General features: G+C 37.6%; 4 protein-coding genes across 5 annotated transcripts; 2 read left to right on the forward strand and 2 right to left on the reverse strand.

The window, feature by feature from the left end:
• Positions 1-1,937: 1,937 nt before the first annotated feature.
• Positions 1,938-10,097, forward strand: tmem255a (transmembrane protein 255A). Of its 2 annotated transcripts, XM_084429641.1 has the most exons (10): positions 1,938-2,268; positions 2,799-2,941; positions 3,504-3,566; positions 5,071-5,160; positions 5,259-5,324; positions 5,433-5,521; positions 5,724-5,795; positions 6,231-6,393; positions 7,771-7,911; positions 8,356-10,097. In XM_084429641.1, exons 1-10 carry the CDS (start codon positions 2,214-2,216, stop codon positions 8,497-8,499), a joined length of 1,026 nt encoding a protein of 341 aa, XP_084285767.1. In that variant the 5' UTR covers positions 1,938-2,213; the 3' UTR covers positions 8,500-10,097. The 2 variants fall into 2 exon arrangements, with proteins under 2 accessions (XP_084285767.1, XP_084285768.1); XM_084429642.1 differs by lacking the exon at positions 5,724-5,795 and having other exon boundaries at positions 1,985-2,268; positions 8,356-10,090.
• zbtb33 (zinc finger and BTB domain containing 33) lies at positions 10,092-14,162 on the reverse strand. The gene is made up of 2 exons (XM_084429631.1): positions 14,035-14,162; positions 10,092-13,341 (listed from the first exon to the last, which is right to left on the reverse strand). Exon 2 carries the CDS (start codon positions 13,337-13,339, stop codon positions 11,438-11,440), a length of 1,902 nt encoding a protein of 633 aa, XP_084285757.1. The 5' UTR covers positions 13,340-13,341; positions 14,035-14,162; the 3' UTR covers positions 10,092-11,437.
• A 2,710-nt stretch (positions 14,163-16,872) lies between these two features.
• On the forward strand, positions 16,873-20,035 carry nkap (NFKB activating protein). Its single transcript, XM_084429633.1, has 8 exons — positions 16,873-17,550; positions 17,647-17,727; positions 18,059-18,123; positions 18,230-18,328; positions 18,414-18,453; positions 18,542-18,730; positions 18,827-18,976; positions 19,599-20,035. Exons 1-8 carry the CDS (start codon positions 17,222-17,224, stop codon positions 19,771-19,773), a joined length of 1,128 nt encoding a protein of 375 aa, XP_084285759.1. The 5' UTR covers positions 16,873-17,221; the 3' UTR covers positions 19,774-20,035.
• A 2,012-nt stretch (positions 20,036-22,047) lies between these two features.
• ndufa1 (NADH:ubiquinone oxidoreductase subunit A1) lies at positions 22,048-22,779 on the reverse strand. The gene is made up of 3 exons (XM_084429643.1): positions 22,503-22,779; positions 22,242-22,331; positions 22,048-22,137 (listed from the first exon to the last, which is right to left on the reverse strand). Exons 1-3 carry the CDS (start codon positions 22,602-22,604, stop codon positions 22,117-22,119), a joined length of 213 nt encoding a protein of 70 aa, XP_084285769.1. The 5' UTR covers positions 22,605-22,779; the 3' UTR covers positions 22,048-22,116.
• Positions 22,780-23,149: the final 370 nt, after the last annotated feature.

Consider the following 23,149-nt stretch of genomic DNA (forward strand, 5'->3'; position numbering starts at 1 on the left):
GAACAGTAAAATAAACAATAATGCAGCAGATCTGCAACGAATTCGGGTTTATAAAATTAAATAGCCTAGCCAAGGCCTATGCAGATATATATATATTATATATATATAGGCTATATAACTTATTCAGAACTTATTGTAAAACCCTCAGAAACTTTCATTTATATTTTTAAACTTATTTGTGTTTGTTCACAAGACCAGTTGATGGCGCACTTTCATTACTTTGATATTGATTCAGGTTCAGGAGGAGACTTTCAAAATAGTCAAGAAAGCTATAGCTACACAAAATTATTATTCTATATATTATAGGCCTATTGAATGTTCTTAAAGTATTTTCAAGTAGCTTAGTCTGTTAGCCTGCTTTTCTTTGCACGCTAAGTAGACCTAGGCCTATTTGCAGAGGTGGACATGTAACAAGTACATTACTTGAGTACTGTACTTACACTGTACTTTACTTGAATATTATTTTTTATGGAAACTTTTTACTTTAACTTCACTACATTTGAAAGACAAATATCGTACTTTTTACTCCACTACAATTCTGTCAAGGTCCTTGAGTAGAAAGTAGTCATGTCAGTCAGGGGATGATTTTGGTTGCAGGGGTTGGATTTTGGTTGGAAATGAAAGCCGGGTTGACATCAGAACCCGATGTCAGATTGACGTCAGATTTTGGAAAATAAAGTCGGATTGACAACAGAACCCGACTCGATTTTCATTTTCAACCAAAATATGTCTGTCCAACGTTGGAAATTAATGTCAGTCTGGCGTTGGATTCTGACATCAACCTGATTTTCATTTTCGTGGTTGGGTTTGGTCTTCTAAATGCAAATTTTGTCATTGTTTTGAAGCACACTAGCTTATAGATAACAGTAAGGCTAACATATTCATACTAAAAGTTGGCTTATAAACTATAAATAGGGTATGCATTTGGGAACAGCCATTTGGGTGTCTGAAACCATTGTGGACGTTATTGAGTGCACTTATTCAATCTCACATTCAATCCCACTACTAGAACTGTGTTCTAGAAATAAATTTGATAGATTCAGAGGCATAAGGTAGCCTAAATATTACATACAACAATGCAACAATAATAAAACAATGCATTGACATTTACTTTTTACTTTTGATACTTAAGTATAGGCCTACTTTTGAAAACAAGTACTTCTTTACTTTTACTTAGTACAAATTTGTCTTTACAACTTTTACTTGTAACAGAGTAATATTGGACCAGTATCTGTACTTTCACTAAAGTAGCCTAAGGAAGTTGTGTAGGCCAACTTTGTCCACCTCTGATTTGTTTGTGTATTGTTGCAGGTAAAATAATTATTCTTCCACGAATTCTTCTGTAAGAAGATAAATATATGTAGAATTATGTAGCGATTTCCTCTACACAACAGCAACTTGTTCATGTAGCCTATATTATTTTAGTTGTTCTTTTGGAGTTTGATGTTTTTAATGAATAACGAATAGGATCTGAATCTCGAGGTATTAAGTGTTTATGAAAAAGTGAACCATGAGATTTTCTGATAAGGCTGAAATATCTTCTTTCTTTCTTTTTTGACAGTTTTATTAGGCTATACAAAATATTTGTATTATTATTGGTAAATAGCATTTTATTCAAACATTCCCAAGATATATGTACATTGATAGTATTGTTTATTGTGAGTGCAAATTATATTTACGCTCTAAAAGACTTTGTGAGTTTTTATTAGGTGAATCGTGGCTGCAGTAAATTGATATGAAACATGAAATTATTACAAACAGAAATTCATGCCTGACTTCACTGGAAACTTAAGAGCGTGTTATGAATGCCAGTGACCACGACATGGCGTAAAGAACCTCTGAATCTATTTTTTGAACCAGTTATCTGAAACGGACTGTTCGAAAGAACCGAATCAACATGAGTCGCACTCCCAATCACTACTGCTCCTGCCCTACTCAAACAGCGAGGGGCTCTGCCTTGCGCATGCGGAGTGCTGTGCTCCGTGCGGCGTTCTGCTGAAGGGATGAGGGCAGTAGATTCAAGAACAACAGACCTAGATGCTGATGAGAGAAGAGCGGCAAGAAAAGCGACGCATGGTGTCAGAGAATGCCACGGCAAGAAAATAGTTTCAAGTCATTAACTCAGAGGGAAGGCATCATTGTCTCATTGGCTACGTTCTTGTTTTTGACTTGAAGTAATTACTGCAGCTAATGCTGCAGATCCTGACGTTACAATGCCAGCGGGGCTGAATGCGCAAGGCAGCGGTATACCTATCTCTGATGCGATGGGTAAGTACAAGGTCAATGACATTCACTGCGTCTACAGACCATTATGGTCTCACGAAGCACAATCCATGCTTGTATTTTCGTTTAAATTTGATTAGCTACGTTTATTCATACTAGTAATTATTAGAACAGGCTTGCACCACAGAGAAAGCGTCCCGTAACCTACATTCATACGTGTACGTGTCTCGGATGTCCTCAAAGAATGTCGATAGAACATTTATTGATAATGTTAATGAAAATACACAAACATATGTGGAATATTATTTGCATACGACCTAGTTAAAATGTATTTTGTTTAGTGATAGAAAACCCTCATATTACTTCACATAGTAGCTACCTACATTTATCTGGGTTTCTGGGTGTCTTTGCAGCTGTAGATACTATAGACATACAAGAGGTCATATACACTGATTTCTTTGCTTTGCATTACCCCAAAACAAACGTGCCTAAAATAAGACAATGAGTAACAAAATGTTGCCTAAGGGAAGGGCGTGTTGTGCTGTAGCATCTTCCAACTCCATTGTCTTTTTCAGGATCATTTAAGAGGAGGAAAAGAAAGTCCATCATAGTAACAGTGATGCTCCTAATTGTCTCCATACTCATCCTGGTCTTTGGTCTGGCCGCTACCACCAGGACACAAAACATCACTGTTGGTGGTTACTATCCAGGAGTCATTGTAAGTATGTTGCTAATGTTCATAGCCGTGTGCTGAACAGACTGCAAACCATCCTATTGGTCTATACATGGGTTTGTGATGTAAAGCACTGTGGGGAGGAAAAGGCCTCATGATTAATTATTTTCCACTTGGCCCACCATTATGGTGACCGTTGGCCATTACCTCATTACTGTGAGGTTGAACTGAGTGAACTCATCAATTTATTATTCAACAGCAAGTATTATTATGTTCTACACTCTTGGAGAAACATGCAAGCTTAAATAACACTACAGAATGTTTTGTACATGTAACAGGTGTTTTCCTGGTATTCCACAGGGACTGACCGTTTTGAAATACTATATGCAAGTAACGTGGCCAGATTGCATATATAGCTCTTAACTTGGCAATTGAACACACCATCAAATTAACTACTGCTTGGAGAAAGACAAAGGGCTTTGTGGCAATGGGAGATTGTATGTGGGAGCGTAATTGAGTGAGGTCATCTACCTTTAAAACTTTGAAATAGGTTCATATTTTACATAGACTTGCATCGTGACAGAGTTTCACCCTGTGATATTTTCAGCTCGGCTTCGGGTCCTTTCTGGGAATCATTGGTGCCCATTTGATAGAGAATAAGAGGCAGATGGTAAGGAGTCTTTCATTACACTGCTTATATTGGATTCTGTGCTTGTGCATTCCATCATCCAATTGACATTTTTAACCAAATGCCCACACAAACAGCTTGTTTTTAGTCATGTCATAATGGCAGAAAGGGCTCATGGTTCTGAGCTCGAATAGCAGGGCATGTTGCAGGCCTTGTGGTGAGATGCACCCAGAAATAGCTCAGTGTAAGGGGAGCGGGATGGATGTCCAGGCAGGAATGTTCAGAAGCCATTGCAGTGCAGAGGGAATAGGAGGTGCCACAATCCAAATAAAGAATGCATGAGGATGGCATGGCTGGCCAGGTCATAGACACACAGGAATAATTACTGCTGAAAATAAACAATCTTTAGTTTTTGAACGTTGTGTTTCTGTACTATTTCTAGGTCTCTAATCAAATAAGCAAATTTGTAGAATTGAGCATGTCAAATCATTTTCTACAGACGGTCAGATGTTCTTGTTTCCTTTAAAGCACAAGATGCTCCTTAGATCATTTTCAAATCATGCTGGAGAACATGATCATCAGGTTTTACCCAGGCTTGTGGAGTTCATGCTGCTGTCATTAAAGCAAAAGGGAGACAAACCAAATACTAAGACATTATGAGATGTATGATCATTTTTTATTCAACTTTTCACTCATATTGTTACATGATAACATAAATTGTATAATTCCAATATAAATAATCTCTTGTGACCAAGTCTCATGCTCACCAAAGCTGAATTTATTTGATCAAAAATAAAGTACAATTGTGCAACATTATTACAATTTAAAATAACTGTTTTCTATTTCATAAAACTTTAAAATGTAATCTATTCTTGTGATGGCAAAGCTGAATTTTCAGCGTCTTCAGACAGAGTCACATGATCCTTCAGAAATCATTCTAATATCCCTATTTGAGGCTCAAGAAACATTTCTTATTATTATCAATGTTGAAAACAATTGTGCTGCTTGATATTTTTGTTTAAATAGTAATACAATTTTCTCAGGATTATTTGATTAATAGAAAGTTCAAAAGAACCGCATTTATTTGAAACAAAAGTTTTAATTTCTATAAAATTTCTTTCTTGGAGAGAATTCATTCCTTTAAGATGGATTGATTTATATTAGATTATATCAAGAATAACACTCAAAATGGCATTATTTGATGATCAGATATGGGCAATTAAATGTGTTAAGTTGTCCTGTATTATACAAATCCTCGCCTCTGCAAAGTGCTCTAGATTACAGGCAGTATTGTGTGACTGGTATCTAAATGTCTGGTTGTGAAAAGGCAGATAAATCAGTGAAGTTAAGTGGCACTAAGGAAAAATCCAAGCAGACCCGCTCCTTGTCCCATAATATACGCATCTACAAGATCTTAGATCAACCACTTCAATATGTATCTACAGTGTAAGAAAATCGTAGATAGTAGTGCCCACCCAGGTGTGAATGCACGTGCATTGAGCTACTACAGCAGGTGAATGGGTTGACATTGAGGTTCTGCTTACAGCTGGTGGCCTCCATTGTCTTCATCAGCTTCGGCGTGGTGGCAGCCTTCTGTTGTGCTATAGTGGATGGCGTTTTTGCTGCAAGACATATAGTAAGTGCTTCCACACCATTTTTTTGTAAAATGCATTTCTTCAGATAAACATTGCAGTGAAAGCTCTGTCATGGCATACTGATGTTGTTGTTTCAAAGGACCTCAGACCTGTATATGCTGGCCGATGTGAATATTACTCCAGTGGGACTGCGTTTGATTTGGATGTGAGTCGCCAACCTGAGAGAAGTGCTTTCACCAACTTACAAGCATCTGAATGAGGGTTATGTACTAGTATAGTGGGATCCCATTTAGAAAACACATCTGTCTTGCAGGTCCACTGTCAAACTGCATCTCGGGTCTCCTGTAACCTGCGTGTGAAGAGCAACACCTGCTACTGCTGCGACCTTTACAACTGTGGCAAGTATGTGTGTGTGAGCGAGTCCCATTTGGATACATCCCTCCTAGAATATTTTCTCCAAACAAGCGGATTTATTAAAAAAACAACTACTGTGCTTTGTTTTACCTTGGTTAAGTTCTGGTTTATATTTGCTTGTATGGTGTGTGCTTCTATCCCTGAAATTCAGCTCTGTTCGAAAGAACGTTTGTGTTTATTTATGTTTCAGAGAGCATCCTCTTATGGGACTTCAGAATAAAGATGTTTTGAAAAAATTTAGGAAATCCTCCATGATTTGGAAGTAGGTCTTTCCACTTTTAGCCCCTCAATGACATTGACAGCCCATTATTTGTTGTTGTTAAAGTACTAAGTGTGGCTGCATACAGTCGCTGTACTTTATGTACAGTTACTTTACTGATGAAATGAAAGGAACTAAGATTCAGTGTTCTCTGGTTCCTGTTTCACAGGTGAGGAGAGACAGCAATACTTTAGGTTTACATGTAAAGAGTCTTTGATGACAGTGAGAGTAAATAAGAAGATTGGATATATTTATCCATTTCATGCTCTTCTTAAGAGTGATGTGCACTGGTATGCAGATGGTTTTGTTCTATTCTTTTGCATGAGTCACTGTTCTGTCATGCTTTACCTCTTTTGTTGCTCTGCCTCTCACCAATATGTGTCTTATTTATTTCATGAATGTCTTGTTATAATATGTTTCTTCTCCTCACCATCTCAGTCGAGTGGAACTGCGAGGAGGGTACCATGAGTACACAGAGGTGCAGAGCTGCCAGGATGTTGTGCACCTTTACCACCTGCTGTGGTCTGCTACTATCCTCAACATCATAGCTCTGTTTCTGGGCATCATCACAGCCGCAGTGCTGGGGGGCTTTAAGGATATGGTGAGATTGAAATGTAGTGCAAACAACTTATATACACTATATTGTCAAAAGTATTGGAACACAAATCTTAATTGTTATGGGTTTCCGTGGCTGAGTGGCTGCATGCAAGCCTCGCATCACCAAGTACAATGCCAAGCGTCAGATGGAGTGGTGTAAAGCACGCCACCACTGGACTCTAGAGCAGTGGAGACATGTTCTGTGGAGTGACTGATCACGCTTCTTCGTTTGGCAGTTTGATGAGAGAGTTTGAGTTTGGTGGGTGCCAGGAGAAGGCTGTCTTCTTGACTGCATTATGCCAACTGTAAAGATTGGTGGAGGAGATATATTATCTGTTTTCAGGGGTTGGGCTAGGCTGCTTACTTCCACTGAAGGGAAATCTTATTGCTTCAGCATACCAAGTCTTTTTGCACAATGCTTCAAGCTTTGTGGGAAGGCTCTTGTCTACCCCAGCATGACTGTGCCCCAGTGCATAAAGCAAAGTCCATAAAGACATGGTTGGAGTTTGGTGTAAAATAACTTGACTGGCCCGCACAGAGCCCTGACCTTAACCCCATCCAACACCTTTGGGATGAACTGGAACGGAGATTGCGAGCTAGGCCTTCTCGTCCAACATCAGTACCTTACCTCACAAATGCTCTACTGGATGAATTGGCAAACGTTTCCTACAGAAACACTCGAAAATCTTGTGGAAAACCTTCCCAGTAGAGTGAAAGCTGTAATAGCTGCAAAGGGGGATCAACTCCATATTAAAGGTGAACTAAGTAACTTTTTTACCTTAACTGAACAGCTTCGGAGTCATTGGAATGGTTATAATACTTATTTCGGGTTGAATGGTGGTCGTTTCGCACCCCTCTGGTGCCCGTGAGCGGAAAATACGCACTTGCAACTTTGGGGCGGCGGGCCGCCGGCCGCCGCGTCAGGAAGTATCGCGTGATATCAGGTCTCGCGATGTAAACAACTGCTTTACGGCCAAAAGAAATCTGCTAAAATGGCGTCATTATTGCGCTCCCTGTCGCTGTTCGAACCTGAATGAAGAAGACGTTTTAAAGAATGTCCCATCTGCTTTGATGTCGTTGATCTACTAGCCTCTGGTGTCTGAGAATCACCAACGAGTTTTTACAACAGTGTTGTCAAATATCTATTCCGAAGCTGTGGGGGGAGCTCTAGAGAGAAACCTGCGAGCAAAAAGCGAGAATACAGCGTAGAAATCCCGAAGTTACTGAGTGCTGCTTTAATGTCAATGTATTTAGAATGCAATGTCATTAAAGCCTCTGTAGGTGTAATGGTCAGGTGTCCCAATACTTTTGTCCATATAGTATAGCATTTTGTATGATTTCTGAGAACCTGTGACATTCATTGAGCCTCTGTTTATTGAAGATGCCAGCAGCGCCAGATTCCTGTGAGCCAGAACCTCTCCCTATTCCTCCACCCCGAGAGACTCCTGGCCCCACCACCTCCAACAACTCTTTTTACAACACTGCCCCCTGCTTACCTCCATACACTGCCTATGACCTTCAGGTAATCGCATTCACTTTGAGCTGTCAGCCCACGCTGTGTTTCATGCTTTAGTGGGCACACATATATATATATATATATATATATATATAATTTTATTTATTATGCCTGTCAGTTATCAAGTTTACTTAGTGACCTTAGTGCAATTAATTATTTTTACATTTTTAAATAATTTTATGCAAATAAACAATGTATATAATATGATGTTTTTGATGAAATCTGAGAGCTTTCTCCCTCCGTTGACAGCTACGCAACTACCAGTTTGACACTTCAAAAAGTTCATAAAGAGATCGTAAAACTAATTCATATGAATTGAGCGGTTTAGTCCAAATTTTCTGAAGAGGCTGGATCGTTTTTTACAGTTGACTGAGGGCCTTATAGATTTTACTTTTATATGTTTTGAGTGTGTATGCTAAGAACATGTCATCTGCTAATGTGTCTTTACAGGGTGCCAGCTTGTTTCCTGACTCTTCAGGTCTGTCTGATGATTCCCAGTCTGGAGCCAGTCACATATGGCCAAATATGGTCCCACCTCGTTATTCTCCTCCTTATTACCCACCTGATGAGAAGCCCCCGCCATACAGCCCCTAAGGGACCAGTCTGAGGAAGACATTTTTCTGCCAAGAGAGAACTGGCATTGGGTATTTTGGGATATTAGTGTACCACCTCATTGAACAATCATTGTTCTGAATGAACAACCCTTTGCAGAAGAGGCTCACCTGTGCAGCAGGTTAAGTATAGAGAGACTACAGCATTAACTACAGGCATTCATCACCAAAACAGCAAATGTAATATGCAACATTAAACCCCTACAAGATTCGCTCAAGTCAACAAACCTGATGTGTAAAATATTCATGTTATATAGCCTCAATCCAGGAGGACTATAACAACTAGCCTGACTATGAGATCAAGACTGTTCACAGATAAGCCTTAAAATGTGTGTCCACTTCCGGTACAGCTTCACCTGGTTTGCAGCCTCTTCCTCTTAAAAGTAACCTCTGTGGGTCTCCTACATGTGATTCCTCTGAGTAAGTCCATAATGTGAACTTCTCCCTTCCAAAGTGGCCCAAAGTGTTTTGCCTCGCCTCTGCTCCCTCAGAACGAGGACGAGTCTCGTATCTTATCTTGCAATTGATTTGCACTTTATTGTCTTCAGAATTTACTGTATTCACACAGTTCTACGTAATTACTTGAGTTATTTGTAACTGTTTCAGGCAGCTAGATTGTATGGAACATTTTTAGGCTGAATCTTATTTTTTAGTCCTGAGTGCTTCATTAGGATCAAAGATCTAACCTGTAATATGTGGTGTTTCTATTGCATTACGTCAAGTACACAATCATGTCACAAATTCAAATAATCTTTCATCACAAAAATATCCTTTAATAAGCTCTTACAAGAATGGGAGGACTTTCGAAATCTGTACCTATCTGCCACTTTTGTGCTGCCGTCGTTTCTGTCTAGAAATGACAGGACTTACCGAATGTAAAAAAGGAGTAACCATTGTATAAATGTACATGGATCTAAACTACAAAAAGTCTCTCCATATTGCAAATATGATATCAGTGTGTGTGTGTGTGTGCAACGCTGTACATGTTGTACATAAACCGAACAATCGAACCACCTTCTCGTAATTGAGTCGTAAGACTTATAGTGTTCTCCCTTTTATCCGTTTGTGTTCACTGTGAGTGTCAATTCAATACATTGTACTTGATGTGCTTGATTTATATCAATAACTTTGTCCTTTACTAAAGTGAGTAGAGATATTACAACAAACTCAACTATTTTATGACTGGTTGATGTTTAAGTGCAACTGGTGATTATTCTACAGCCACATGCTATAAAGTAAGGTCTTTGCCTCAATTGTTCATGTTACATGAAAGCATTGTTTACCTTTGATGTTAAAATCTAAAGACTGATAGTTCAGCTGGAATAGAATAAAAAATGTTTTGCTTCTTATCACACATGCATTTCCAGATATGTCCATTGAATCCATTTTATCCCGCGTAATGTGGAACCTGCACATAACAGATTATAATCATGAACTAGTGCTTTGTGATCGTCGACAAGATCCACTCTGATAATAGATTGGCAGGAATGCTTATATCAGTGACTGGTGGTTATCATACTGGAAAATACTAATCAATTTCACGATGCTCTTATAAATAAAAGAAATACATGTGTATGTTCTTCAAAGTTTTATTTCATTCTATCACACTAAGACCTAATAATAAATAGTTTACAAAAGAGAAGAAACTGTTAAAATGAGGGCCTTTAGTACTATTATGTACAATACATGATTATGGTGTTAGAGCACTAGTTCTGACTGAAGGAATCTCTTTGTATTCACAGATTCTTCTCACAGCCCACAAAGCTAAATAATTATAAAACTATGCTGAAAAAATAATTGTAAAAATGATATATATGTATATACAAAATATTCAACTGAAAAAGAGGTCCTTTGTATTACCAAACATTACCCTTTATACCTTGGTCATTTCAATGTTTCTTGTTTCTCTAGACATGCCCGGACGAGGTATGAATATTTCTCTTCAGGTCCCAATGTTCATAATGTAATATAAATAAACAACCTCAAAACATAATTAATGGACAGATGACATAAACATTTCATATATTTACTCCATCCTTCTTAAAAACTGTTGACAATCAACAAAAACTATAAATACAAACATTCAAACCATTTCTCACTGCAGGACCAGAACCTGCCATTAACACTGATCTATCTAATACCAAACAATTATATAAAAACTACAATAAGAAGCCGACAAGAAAATTCAAACAATGTTAGCGTCTCTTTCGAATGAAACTGAAAATGAAAGGAATAATTGGATACACTTTATTTTAAGGTGACTAAGTTACATTGTACTAAATTGTACTTACTCAAATAAGTACTGAGTAATATTAGGGTTAGGGCTTGGTTTAGGGTTAGTTACATGTAATTATGCACAAATACTGTTATTACTATAGTAAGTGCATGTAGAAACATGTAACTACATCACCTTAAAATAAAGTGTTACCGAATAATTTAGTGTGACGATGATTTCACTGTTACATTTGATTTTGGAATTATGATTTATGAAACACAAAAAGAATTTACACATTAAAGTTACATAACTGTAAGAAAACTATACCTGTAATAAATTGCAACAGTCTGTACTTGAACCCTACTAATTATATCCAACATGGTTGTACTGTCCAGAACATAAAAGGGAACAGGTCAGCTCTACACAGATCTAATATAGCTGTAGCCTACATAAAATTTGTATCATCAACTACTTTGTCATATTACCTGACGAAGAATTATTACGATTCAATAATGGACTGTGAAACTGAACTGTGATCCAGTGCTAAGTAACAAATGATTCTAAATATACATTAAAGCACCTTGAAACAATTTTCAGTTGATGGATACTGGAGTTGAGTTTCCAGAGAACCAAGATCACCTGCACCTCAAACTTAAACACGAACAAATGAACAAGGCACCTAAGCCAGAGGAGTGAACAAGCATGCTCAGTACGTCTCTGGTATAACAAACTCAAATTCGTTCGTTTCGGCATTTATTTGGTCGACAGGCCGTGGTCCTGGTCGAACGTGAGCCATTGGTCTGTTTTGTGCTTCGGATTCTACAAAGATGTCATCCCAGCTCAGTGCTTTGCTTTGGCTAGATGGAAGTGGCTGGTTGGCAAAGTGCTCTTTGTCAGGGTTTACATGTTGGACAATCCCATCTTCATTGATCACCGGAATCCCCCCCGACTCCTCGGACACAAAGGAGTATGGTTTGAACTGCAACGTTTTACAAGGCAACAGACGATACAAGTTGTTGCAAGAGTCATCTTTCTCTTTCCTTCCCGAAGGATCTTGGTTGTGCATTTGCTTGCAGTGGGTGGACAAAATCTGATAATTGAGAAACATTTCACTGCACAGTAAACACTGGTATCGTCTTTCGCCTGTGTGCGTGATTTCATGTTTGGTTCTGTACTCGGCCAGGGCAAAAACCTTGCTGCAGTAATGGCACGGATACTTTCGTTCCCACGAGTGAGTGTTAAAGTGCCGCCTGAGGCTCGTCAGGCACACATAGGGACGCTTGCACACAATGCACACATAAAAGGTCTTTCCATCCATGATAAGTTCATAGTGATCCTCCTGATCCAGCTTTGATTTTTTCTTTCTTTGAGGCGAGTTATTGGTCATGTCGGGAGAATCGTGTGGCATTTGCGATTTCCTACTGGGAGCCACTCCCTCCCCGGCATCCTCTTTTACTGGAACGATGTCGTAGGTGTTTTCACCAATGTTGGCATACACTTTACAACCCGGCGATAGCGAATCGATTTCCGAGGCTTTGTCTAACGTTATCGTCTTTTTCGCCGACACTACTGGGACCATGTTTATTGCAGGTTTTGGTCCATTATTGGTGCTGTATGTCGGCCTTACATCCGACAGTCTGATTTTTCCGGGATGATCAGGCGATAGCTCTAGAAGGACCTTTTTCTTTTGGACACCAAGTATTTCGTTGTTGTCAAGAGGCAGCGAGGTGCTATGAGCGTCTGAAGAGAGGCTGTTCACGCAAGATGGGGTTGTGGGCTCACTGTGTGAGCTCGTTTTTACTGGTGAAGTGAGAATGCTGATACTGGTTTCTGGGTTCGAGAGGAGGACAACATCTGGTTGGGGCTCAAGGTTATTTTGAAGAGATGTGTTTTTTTCAGAAGGAAGCTTGTCATTACCAACTTGGGCTGTTGAATCTTTAGAGGCAATTCCTTCCTCGTTTGTGGCTTTTTGTTTTTTAGCCTCTGGTCCTCCTTCGGTGTCATTAACATTGGATATCTTGGACTTTTGAGCTTGCGGGGCCTCTGTTTTTGAGACAAAAAGAACATCATCGTCCGAGTCCATTTCCTTTTCTGCATTACCACCTGCCATGTTGAACTCTTCAGCAGACAGTGAGAAAGTCTCAGTAATAATTGGCATATTCTCGGCTCCATTCTCATTTTTCTCAGAGGAATTGACACAGTTGCTGTCACTTTCTTTAGACAGACCGGGTAATCCCTTGACTTGTGCGAGAGGCGTTCCTAAATTGGCTATGAACGTCACGCCTAAAATTTTACCAGCGCTGATGAGATCCTCAAGTCTGTCAGATCGAACCCTGTAGATTTTTGAAGTGTACATGTAGTTCAAAATCACATCGAATATGTCTGCCTTGATGAAGTTCAGCTCTACAACTGTTCCAGCAACGGAGAGAAGTTGGCGGAAATAGGTGCTCGAGGCAGACAGCACACATTTGTGTGCCTTGAACTTGCGGTCTTGCACGATTATGGTGATGTCACAGAATAAACCACTGTGTCGCTCATCATTGATGGACTTCAACAGTGATGCTGGATACTGAGTGTCCGCAGCAGATATTAGCTTTAGTTTCGACATTCCTGTGAGGAAAAGGGTATAATAAAATTGTATGTACTTTAATTTAACATTTTGAAAAGATTAGTATTAATAACAAATTAAATCTATTATAACACATCTTAAAATGTAATTAAATGAACTATGCAAAGCATTCTACATAGTGCTGTCAAGTATGCAAGAGTATATATACTCTTAGACACATTTCAGCTCTCTGGCAAAGGAAAATAAATCATATTTTCATATATTCTTTTTTTCTCATATTGTTATGTCGTTATAAACATACTTTAAAAGTTCGATAAAACTATATTTTGTTTCTAAATTCACGGCAGCATAATATGGAAGCTGCAAAAGCACGAGAATCGAAGGCACGCTAGCTGGCTAATTGTACAGCAACAAAAGACAAGCATAAAGACATGCGGCTTGAAAAGTAATATGAAACTAATGCCTTTGACTAGTTTGACGTGATTAAACAAAATATTGTTCCTGTGAGCCCACAGCTTTTTGATGATAGCACTCAGAACTGGTAGGACACCGGTGGGCAGCGGTCAGTGTGAAAACAAAAACAAATGGCTCAATGCAACCCTCCTTCCTGGTTTGGCGGCAGCGCGCGGCCTATCTGTCTATATGATGCAGAACAACGCGTATGTAACTAAAATAAGATGAATTAAAGTTTTAATCTACCACAATCTCGGGATTAAATTCTCAAAATCATATACCTGCAAAGCGACCAGTTAAAATCCACGATTCCCTTTGCTGAGAAACAATAATGACAGAGTCGGTTGCCGTGGACAACACAACGGAGCTCGAGTTCCTTGTGTGAGATGAACGAGTCTCGCGCTATCGCCTCCACCAGCCGACAGGAGTCGCGCGCGACAGTCTGCCACAATATACGCGTGATGAATGTTAATGAGACAAGGCAAGAAGATTTTTCTTAAACTTTACTTGTATTTACACACGTACAAATATACAAATGCAACTGGGAGAACAAATACATGATGCAATAATATAGAGAAGAAAGATTAAGAATATATGCAAAACAGGGAAAACTCCATTTGAAAAGCTTTAGGAGGTTTACATTGTTGTTTCAGTTTTTTCCCCCCGTATTTGAAAAGGTTTCCATATAATTTTTCAGGTTAGTGTTATACAAGAGTTTTTTACTAGTCTCATTTTGTAAATAAAATAACCATGTATGTTTATATTTGTAGAAAGGTACTACTCAACAGAAGCAAACTCAACTGATTTTGTATCCTCAATATGTCCTGAGTAAAGAAAAAAAAAGCCCCGAAGAATCCCATTAGGGAAAAGTTTCGAAAAAGACCCAAATATAGCCTATTCACGCCTATTCATTCTTTTTCTTACGTGAATATTGGGTAAAAAATGTAACCTTTAGATATCACCATGAAAATCACTGAGTTGATTACTTGCATCAAGACAAACAAAAAATGTATTACAAGTTGTTTTTTTTAATGGTTTGTTAACATGGACAAACGGTGCATAATCTAATTATGTATGTGCTAATTTGCATAAATGCCACAACAGATCTAAACATTGGGTATAGCCAGGTGAAAATGTCTTGTTGAATCTTGTTGACACATAACAGTAAAATACTTAATGTTAAGGTCCGAATGGAACCCATTTAGGCTACCCATGAGCAGTAATACATAGAGGCAGGAAGAAGTACTTTAGAAACCAGCCTTTATTAATTATTATTGCAGAGATGGGGTTTGGGGCTGGGTCCGTGGGACTGTTTCTGGGGATTCACTTTTTATTTTGCCTACCTTTTGTCTTCTGCATTCTCCTTACCCTTGTCTCCTGTTCTTCCTTCAGACTCGTCCCCCAGAAACAGTCCCACAGACCCAGCCCCAAACCCAGTCTCTTAAAAATTAGTAAAGGCTGGTTTCTAAAGTACTTCTTCCTGCCTCTATGTATTAATGCTCATGGGTAGCCTAAATGGGTTCCATTCGGACCTTAACATTAAGTATTTTACTGTTATGTGTCAACAAGATTCAACAAGACATTTTCACCTGGCTATATACCCAATGTTTAGATCTGTTGTGGTATTTATGCAAATTAGCACATACATAATTATGCACCATTTGTCCATGTTAACAAACCATTTTAAAAAACTTGTAATATATTTTTTGTTTGTCTTGATGCAAGTGTTACCGGCCTCAGACCTAGGGGAATCTGGGCAGGTACAAAACCACAGGCTGGATAGCACTGTGGGTTGGAAAGAAGTGGAGATACAAAAATTATGTCTTTCTCAAGCGCTGGATGTTTATTTCTTGAGCTCTTTTGGATCAAATATCTCAATAATACTATGAGATCATAAACCGTACTTCAGCCATTACGTGGACCATAAAATATAGAAATGGTCTATAATACTGAATACAATAAACAAACCAATATGAAAAGCATTGGTATATATCAGATAAAATACAAAACCCATTAATAACATATTGTGAAATAGATACCAGTCTTACTGTATAATATATTAAATATACATCAACATAGATCATATAATATAGATGGTCTATAACTATACTGAATACAATAAACAAATCAATATGTAAAGCATTGGTATATCAGATAAAATACAAAACCCATAAATACCATATTGTGAACTAGATACCACACTTACTGTAACGTTATAATATATCAAATATACATCAACAAATGACACTATATATTATATCTTGAAACAATTGCTTTAGCACATTCAAATATGTAGACATTACACCATACACTTTAAACACCAATGTTTACTTGACACTACTGTTTACAGTTAGTACAAAAAGACGAGAGAACGGAACCTTCACTAACGGTGACAGTTCAACTAGCTCGCCAGCTAAAGCGGCAAGCCAATACATACAGTATAAACACAGCATAATAACCTTTCTACAGGGAACATGACAACATACATCACTTCTGTTTTGTTACTTTTTAAACTAATATATGTGGTCATTTTCTCTACCCATTACACAAGTAATCAACTCAGTGATTTTCATGGTGATATCTAAAGGTTAAAATTGTTACCCTATATTCACGTAAGAAAAAGAATGAAAAGGCTATATTTGGGTCTTTTTCGAAACTTTCCCCTAATGGGATTCTTCTGGGCTTTTTTCCCCCTTACTCAGGACATATTGAGGATACAAAATCAGTTGAGTTTGCTTCTGTTGCAATTTGTTCAAGGTTGACCCCCATTTTGGCTTAAAATGACTGGACTAATTCTATCTAGCAGCAGTTTTGTGTTGGTTTCAAAAACCTTGTTCTTATATTAAAATAATTGTATTCAAACTAAAATTCTCAGTGAACAGAATAAAACAACATAGATAAACATTTCAGACACTGCTGTCAGGTGCTTAAAAAAAAAAAAAAAAAAAAAATGCAATTTTGAATAAAAATAAGGCAACCCAGATATATCTGTCATAGTCATCATATTTGTTAGGACAAATTAGACATCAACATGCATTTCCCAGTACATTAAAATGGGAACAGATTGGAGTGCCATTTTGTCCAGATGCGCACCTTCCAGGTCTCCAGGGGGCGATATTGCGCGTGTCTTCTCACAATTCTTCATGATAGAAGAATTTAGCGCAACGGAAACGTAAACACAAGCAACGACGCAATTTTGGTCCCATGGCCCGCGTTTAAGTTATTCACAGGTTTCGTGGTGAGTCTCAACACAACCATAATTTATATAAATGTAAAAAAATTGCCTCAGTAGTTAAAGAACTTGAAATCGCTGTTCGCGCATCTACGTTAGCTAGAATAGCTTTGCTAGTTCTTGGTGAACTGCGACATTACAACAAAATGTAATTAACACGACGTTTTTGACCTAACATTATATAAGAAAGTAAACCTTAAATTAACACGTTAAAGTTAATAAGACAGATTATAGTAATGCCCGAGCTGGACGTAAAATATTCAGGCCCCGTGAGCCCGAAGAGACGCCGAGACAGCCGCTCCAACAGCCGCTCGCCGGAGAACCGAGGGCTGAAGAACCACAGAAACGACCATGAAGACGACCACAAATCGCGATACATCGATAAAGACAGGAACAGAAACCGGTTTCGATTTGGCGGTTCTCGCAGTCGCTCGAGGTCAAGGGAAAGAGATCGGATAAATTGGTCAGATCAGAGAGACAGAGAACACGGTGCTGGATCAAGATCCGATTACTATGATAAGAGAGATGATGCCCAACGACAGAGACAAGACGCCTTCATTGCAAGGTTAGACACATATGTTCTCTACACTTGTGCAAGAAATTGTTTGTAGTAACATACAAAGGCGGTGGCATTTATTCTCCTTTTGTTTTCTCTATCAAGGCGTCTGCAGGAACGCGAGAGGATTGGTGAACTGGGATGTCCTGAGGTCTGGGGATATTCTCCACGAGTCAGAGAACCTGAGTGAGTACATATGGAATACCACATATGTCATTACTCACTGTCTATACTGTTTTAATATCCGTGTCATTAAGCATTATAGGTGTCAATCAATCAAATGACAACATGATGAATCAATGCAACAAAAAAATGTAGATACATTTTTAAGATGCGCCTTTATTTTGACACTCATGCTAGCCACATCTGCACTTCATTGTCACTAAGCTGTCATCACATATTTAATACCTTTTCACAATTGCAAGAATTTAGTTAAAACCTTAAAATAGTGTATTCACAGTAATATTCGTCATATACTCCATGTGCTTCAACATTTTCATCTGATCTCTTGTAATAGCTCAGACGAACACACTCCTGTAGAAGAGGACGTGAAGAACAGCAGCTCTGATTCAAGTTCAGAGGGTAAATGATTCTTTAAAATCTCAGTTTTTGCATTATAGCATGTTAACGAAACGTGACCTGGAAGTTGTTGAATAAATAATCTAAATGATTGATTTCATGCCCACAGAGGAAAAGAAGAAAAAGAAAAAGAAGAAGAAGAAGAAATCAAAGAAGAGGAAAAACAGGAAGCACTCAGAGGACAGCGAGTCAGAAAGTGATTCGGAAGGTTTGGGGCATACATTTTTGTTCTAAAGCGTGTTATTCTTATGATATGTATGATTACATGAAATGTTTTCTTGCTTGTTTTGCAGAAGAGATGAAAAAGAAGAAAAAAAAGAAGAAAAGTAAAAAGTAAGAATCGTGTTTTCGTTTGTAGTAAGTGTACTGAATCAGCAAGGCTTGAATCGTTTTATACAGTTGCATGATTTTGTCCTCACAGGAAGAAGTCAAAGAAGAAGAAGGCGAAGAAGAATCACAAGGAGTCCAGTAGCTCTAGCAGTGAACATTCAGAGGAAGAAGAAGAGGATGTCAATGAAATCTCATGGGTGGAGAAGACTGGTGTTGGAGAAAATGTTGTTGGACCTGAAGCTCCTCTCACTCACCTGTCACAAGATGATAAACCTTTAGAGTAAGCATTTGATTCCTCCTTCACTTTGTTGCTTAATTATAACAGTCGCTGCTTTTATATCATGTTTGATCCTGAATGTATCATTTTTGTCCATAGTTTTGGCCACGCTTTGCTACCAGGTGAAGGTGCTGCCATGGCAGAGTTTGTCAAAGCAGGAAAACGTATTCCGAGAAGAGGTGAAATCGGCTTGACTAGTGATGAGATTGCGGAGTTTGAAAAATCTGGCTTTGTCATGAGTGGAAGCAGGTATGAAGCTTTTATACATTTACCTACATACATTATCGTTCAATAGTTTGGGGTCAGTTTTTTGAAAGAAATTAATACTTTAATTTAGCAAGGACTCATTCAATTGATCAAAAGTGTACATACATGTATAATGTTACAAAGATTTCTATTTCAAACGAATTCTGTTCTTTTGAGCTTTCTATTTGAAAAAAATCCTGACAAAATATATCATAGTTTCCACACAAAAAAAATGAAGCAGCGCAACCGTTTTCAACATTGAAAATAATAAGAATTGTTGCTTGAGCACCAAATCATCATATTAGAAGGATTTCTGAAGCATCATGTGACACTGAAGACTGGAGTAATGATGCTGAAAACTCATCTTTGCCTTTACAGGAATAAAGTACATTTTAAAATATATTACAATAGAAAACAGGTATTCTGTAAATTGTAAAAAAAAAAAAGTAATTCACAATATTACTGTTTTAACGGTATTTGTATCAAATAAATGTAATAAAACTTAAACAACTTAATTACTGACCCTAAACTTTTGAATGGTAGTTTATACCTTTAAAAAGATGACACTTTTATAATAGGTGACAAGATGAAAAGATGACATTTTTATATGCTACTATTCCCTCAGACATCGGCGTATGGAGGCTGTGCGTCTGAGAAAGGAAAACCAGATCTATAGCGCTGATGAGAAGAGAGCGCTTGCATCCTTTAACCAAGAGGAAAGGAGAAAGAGGGAGAGCAAAATCCTGTCAAGCTTCAGAGAAATGGTGTACAGAAAAACTAAAGGCAAAGATGAGAAGTAGACTGTCCTGCAGAATTATATTTTCAGTGTCTTTGTCCTTATTTTTCTTTTAAGACAGATTTTACTGAAATAATTGTTTCTCTGTTTGGACATCCTCCTGTGTAATACACAGTGAGAGGCTTGTGAACTAATATTGTTGTGTAAAATTATCTTTAATTACAAGCAAGGAATAAACTGTGACCAGTAGAACTCAAATGATTACCCACTGCCCTTAATGTGATGTGTGTTTTTTTTGCATCTAAATAAACAGAATGGTCATGTGATCCACTGTCATGCTGGAACTTTCCTTAACTATGAGAATTTTTTTTTTTTTATATATAAATAACCCTGTGTTAACCTTGTGAGGTTAGTTAAACTATAGTCTTTGTTTATAAGATCTGTACTTTGACACTATTCATTTTCTTAAGAATTAAATGTAAGTTGAGTATATGTAGTGTATTTAGAGTATTATTAACCACCCATATAAACATTTTACATGCCAACATAGGAAGTATACTATCAGAGGTGGAAAAAGTACACAACTTACGTACTTGAGTAAAAGTACAGATACTACTGGTCAAATATTACTCCGTTACAAGTAAAAGTTGTAAAGACCGATTTTTACTCAAGTATCAAAAGTCTGAATCTATGCCTACCTACCCTCATATCAATATCAAATATATTTCTAGAACACAGTTCTAGTAGTGGGATTGAATGTGAGATTGAATAAGTGCACTTAATAACGTCCACGATGGTTTCGGACACCCAAATGGCTGTTCCCTCAAACAGTGCCATATTTATAGTTTTTTGGCTTTTAGTATGAATATGTTAGCCTTACTGTTATCTATAAGCTAGTGTGCTCCAAAACAATGACAAAATTCGCATTTAGAAGACCAAACCCAACGATGAAAATGAAAATCAGGTTGATGTCAGAATCCAACGCCAGATTGACATTAATCTCCAACGTTGGACAGACGTATTGTGGTTGAAAATGAAAATCGGGTTGACATCAGAAACCAACATTTCCAACCAAAATCCAACGTCTGTCCAACGTAGGATGCTGACGTCAAACCTACTTTATTTTCCAACCAAAATGCAACCCCTGACTGACGTTACTACTTTCAACTCAAGGACCTTGACAGAATTGTTGAGGAGTAAAAAGTACGATATTTGTCTTTCAACTGTAGTGAAGTTTGTTACTGTCTACCTCTGTATACTATAAAATACTGGATTTTTACATTCAAGATCAGTTAATGTACAGGTCACAAACTCCTGCTCAAAGGGAAATGTCCCTGTAATAAAAGTCAAAGTTCCCATTATTATTTGACCAATACATTTCTATAACTCATGTGAGCTACTGGATAAGGATTAAAAAAAAAATTGGTTTTATCTAAGATTGCATTTACAAATAACGATATATACACAAAGAGATTTTTTTTTTGTAGAGCTGAGCTTAACTGGAAATGCACATTCACAATAGTCATTTTTATGACTTTTCAGGCCTGGAAGTCACAATTATCTGACAGTAAGAGCCACAAAGAGTGCTGTAAGCATTGTGGTTTGGAAAATAATATGTAATGTGTGCTTGCTTGTTTCTTGATGGTCATTTTTATAGTCTCCACTGGACTTCTAAATGGATGTAAAAAGCATAAATGATTCTCTTTACAAAATAAGTGTTTCTACTTCAATACAATTTGTCTGCTTATTGCATCTCATACTGTATATTGTCTACTGATACTCCATTTGAAGCTGTCAAAGGACTCTGTGCAGCCTGTTTATACACATAAACACATTACAACCTGTTTATGCACATTACGTGTACTACTTATACTTTCAAGTATTCTGTAGATGCATTTAAATTGATCAATTATAATTATTTTAAGTACTTTGCACATTTTGTAGACTGTGGAGTGGAGTATATATATATTATGTAGAATGTATGCAGACGCTCTCTTAAAACTGCAAAGATTGGACCATGCACTATTTTAACTGGATCATTAAACTGGAGTAACCGGTGAAGTAACAAAAAGTTATTTACTTAGATGTTTTTAATGAGCCACTTGAATTCTGGCATCAAAATTAGACTTACTAATAACTAAAACGAAGTTAACTGGGTTAAGGAATCAAATCTGATCTCGTTCCATAAATTTAATAATGTAACCCATGCAAAACAATCATATTGAAATGTATATTCACACCACAGTGGACCAGCATCAAAACAGAACAATGTAACAACTCTTATGAAACTATTTCAAATATGAAAGAAAAAAAAAGATGACAACAGCAAGCAAATTAATAATTTAAAGACAGAATTTTAATAGACGGCTAGACAAAATGTACATTTCAGTTTCATCTGGGTGGCTCTTCACTTGATGTTTTCAAGTCCCTGTGAAAAAACAACAACAAACAGAAAAATATTACAACACCTGTTTGGTGAGCATATTGCCAATAATACTGATACATATTTACACAATATATTGTTTTTTTTACCTTGGGTCGGTAATGTTCACCACTTCCAGACACTCTCTTGTCTCTCTCCATCAAATACCAGTGATAGGGAGCCCGTGCAATCCGCTTTTCCTAGTTGAGTTAAAGAACAAGTGGATAAAGTGTTGCAGACATCACAAGGGCATACAGAATTTTCTGTCAAATGTCAGGATGGAACAAACGTTTCTAACTATTAAAATATTCACTAAAGCATATACTCAATGACTAGAGAGTGACAAAACATTGTTCATCATCATCGCTCACCTTTCCACCGTTTGTGAACTTCTGGATTTGAGCAGTTGCAATACCAGGAATCATCAGACAAACTGTCATAATGGCAAAACCGGGCAATATCTCATACCACATGATTGTGGTGAAATATGAGTGTAAAAACACAAAGAAATTGTTGAAGCGGACACGGTTTATTTAATGTTTTCCAAAAAATTCTTGCAAAATTGTCGTTTCCATTGGCCAAAATGTCTGCCCTTATGATATGACGGTCACATAGACAACTTCCGAGAAGTGTATAATTCACTTCCGCGTGTGAAAACGTGTGAAAAGCTCGCCTGTAATACTGCAGCGCCGCATGGTGGCTCTTGCTTGAAGAACTAGGCGGTTAGGACCAGTCTATGGTTAGGACATGCGTAGCTCAGAATGATTCCCCAGTACAATACAAATAAACAAAATAATAAAAGGCCTTACTTTTTTGTTTTACTCTCCATAATAGCAACTATATCGTTTTCTAATTCTTTCAGCACCACAGAAAAAGAAAGGTTTTGATTGAATTTACACCGATGAATATGGAATTTAACAAGTATAATCTCATTCTCAAGATTAATAAAAACAAACAAAATAGCAGGGAAAAATGTGTGCTTAGCAAGGTAAAATTTCCTTAATCTTATTTGTAATGA

This window comes from Rutilus rutilus (genome assembly GCF_951802725.1).
Source record: "Rutilus rutilus genome assembly, chromosome: 14".
NCBI classification, from domain to species: Eukaryota; Metazoa; Chordata; class Actinopteri; order Cypriniformes; family Leuciscidae; genus Rutilus; species Rutilus rutilus.

What these genes read in the sequence shown, in the direction of transcription:
- tmem255a (XM_084429641.1), top strand. Translation starts at nt 2,214, where the DNA reads ATGCCAGCGGGGCTGAATGCGCAAGGCAGCGGTATACCTATCTCTGAT. An exon ending in GACCTTTACAACTGTGGCAA is followed by an intron (nt 5,522 to 5,723) that starts GTATGTGTGTGT and finishes TTTATGTTTCAG; the next exon opens with AGAGCATCCTCTTATGGGAC. An exon ending in ACACTGCCTATGACCTTCAG is followed by an intron (nt 7,912 to 8,355) that starts GTAATCGCATTC and finishes GTGTCTTTACAG; the next exon opens with GGTGCCAGCTTGTTTCCTGA.
- zbtb33 (XM_084429631.1), bottom strand. Translation starts at nt 13,339, where the DNA reads ATGTCGAAACTAAAGCTAATATCTGCTGCGGACACTCAGTATCCAGCA.
- nkap (XM_084429633.1), top strand. Translation starts at nt 17,222, where the DNA reads ATGCCCGAGCTGGACGTAAAATATTCAGGCCCCGTGAGCCCGAAGAGA. An exon ending in CCACGAGTCAGAGAACCTGA is followed by an intron (nt 17,728 to 18,058) that starts GTGAGTACATAT and finishes CTCTTGTAATAG; the next exon opens with CTCAGACGAACACACTCCTG. An exon ending in AAAAAGAAGAAAAGTAAAAA is followed by an intron (nt 18,454 to 18,541) that starts GTAAGAATCGTG and finishes TTGTCCTCACAG; the next exon opens with GAAGAAGTCAAAGAAGAAGA.
- ndufa1 (XM_084429643.1), bottom strand. Translation starts at nt 22,604, where the DNA reads ATGTGGTATGAGATATTGCCCGGTTTTGCCATTATGACAGTTTGTCTG. An exon ending in AGTTCACAAACGGTGGAAAG is followed by an intron (nt 22,332 to 22,502) that starts GTGAGCGATGAT and finishes TAACTCAACTAG; the next exon opens with GAAAAGCGGATTGCACGGGC. An exon ending in GTGAACATTACCGACCCAAG is followed by an intron (nt 22,138 to 22,241) that starts GTAAAAAAAACA and finishes GTTTTTTCACAG; the next exon opens with GGACTTGAAAACATCAAGTG.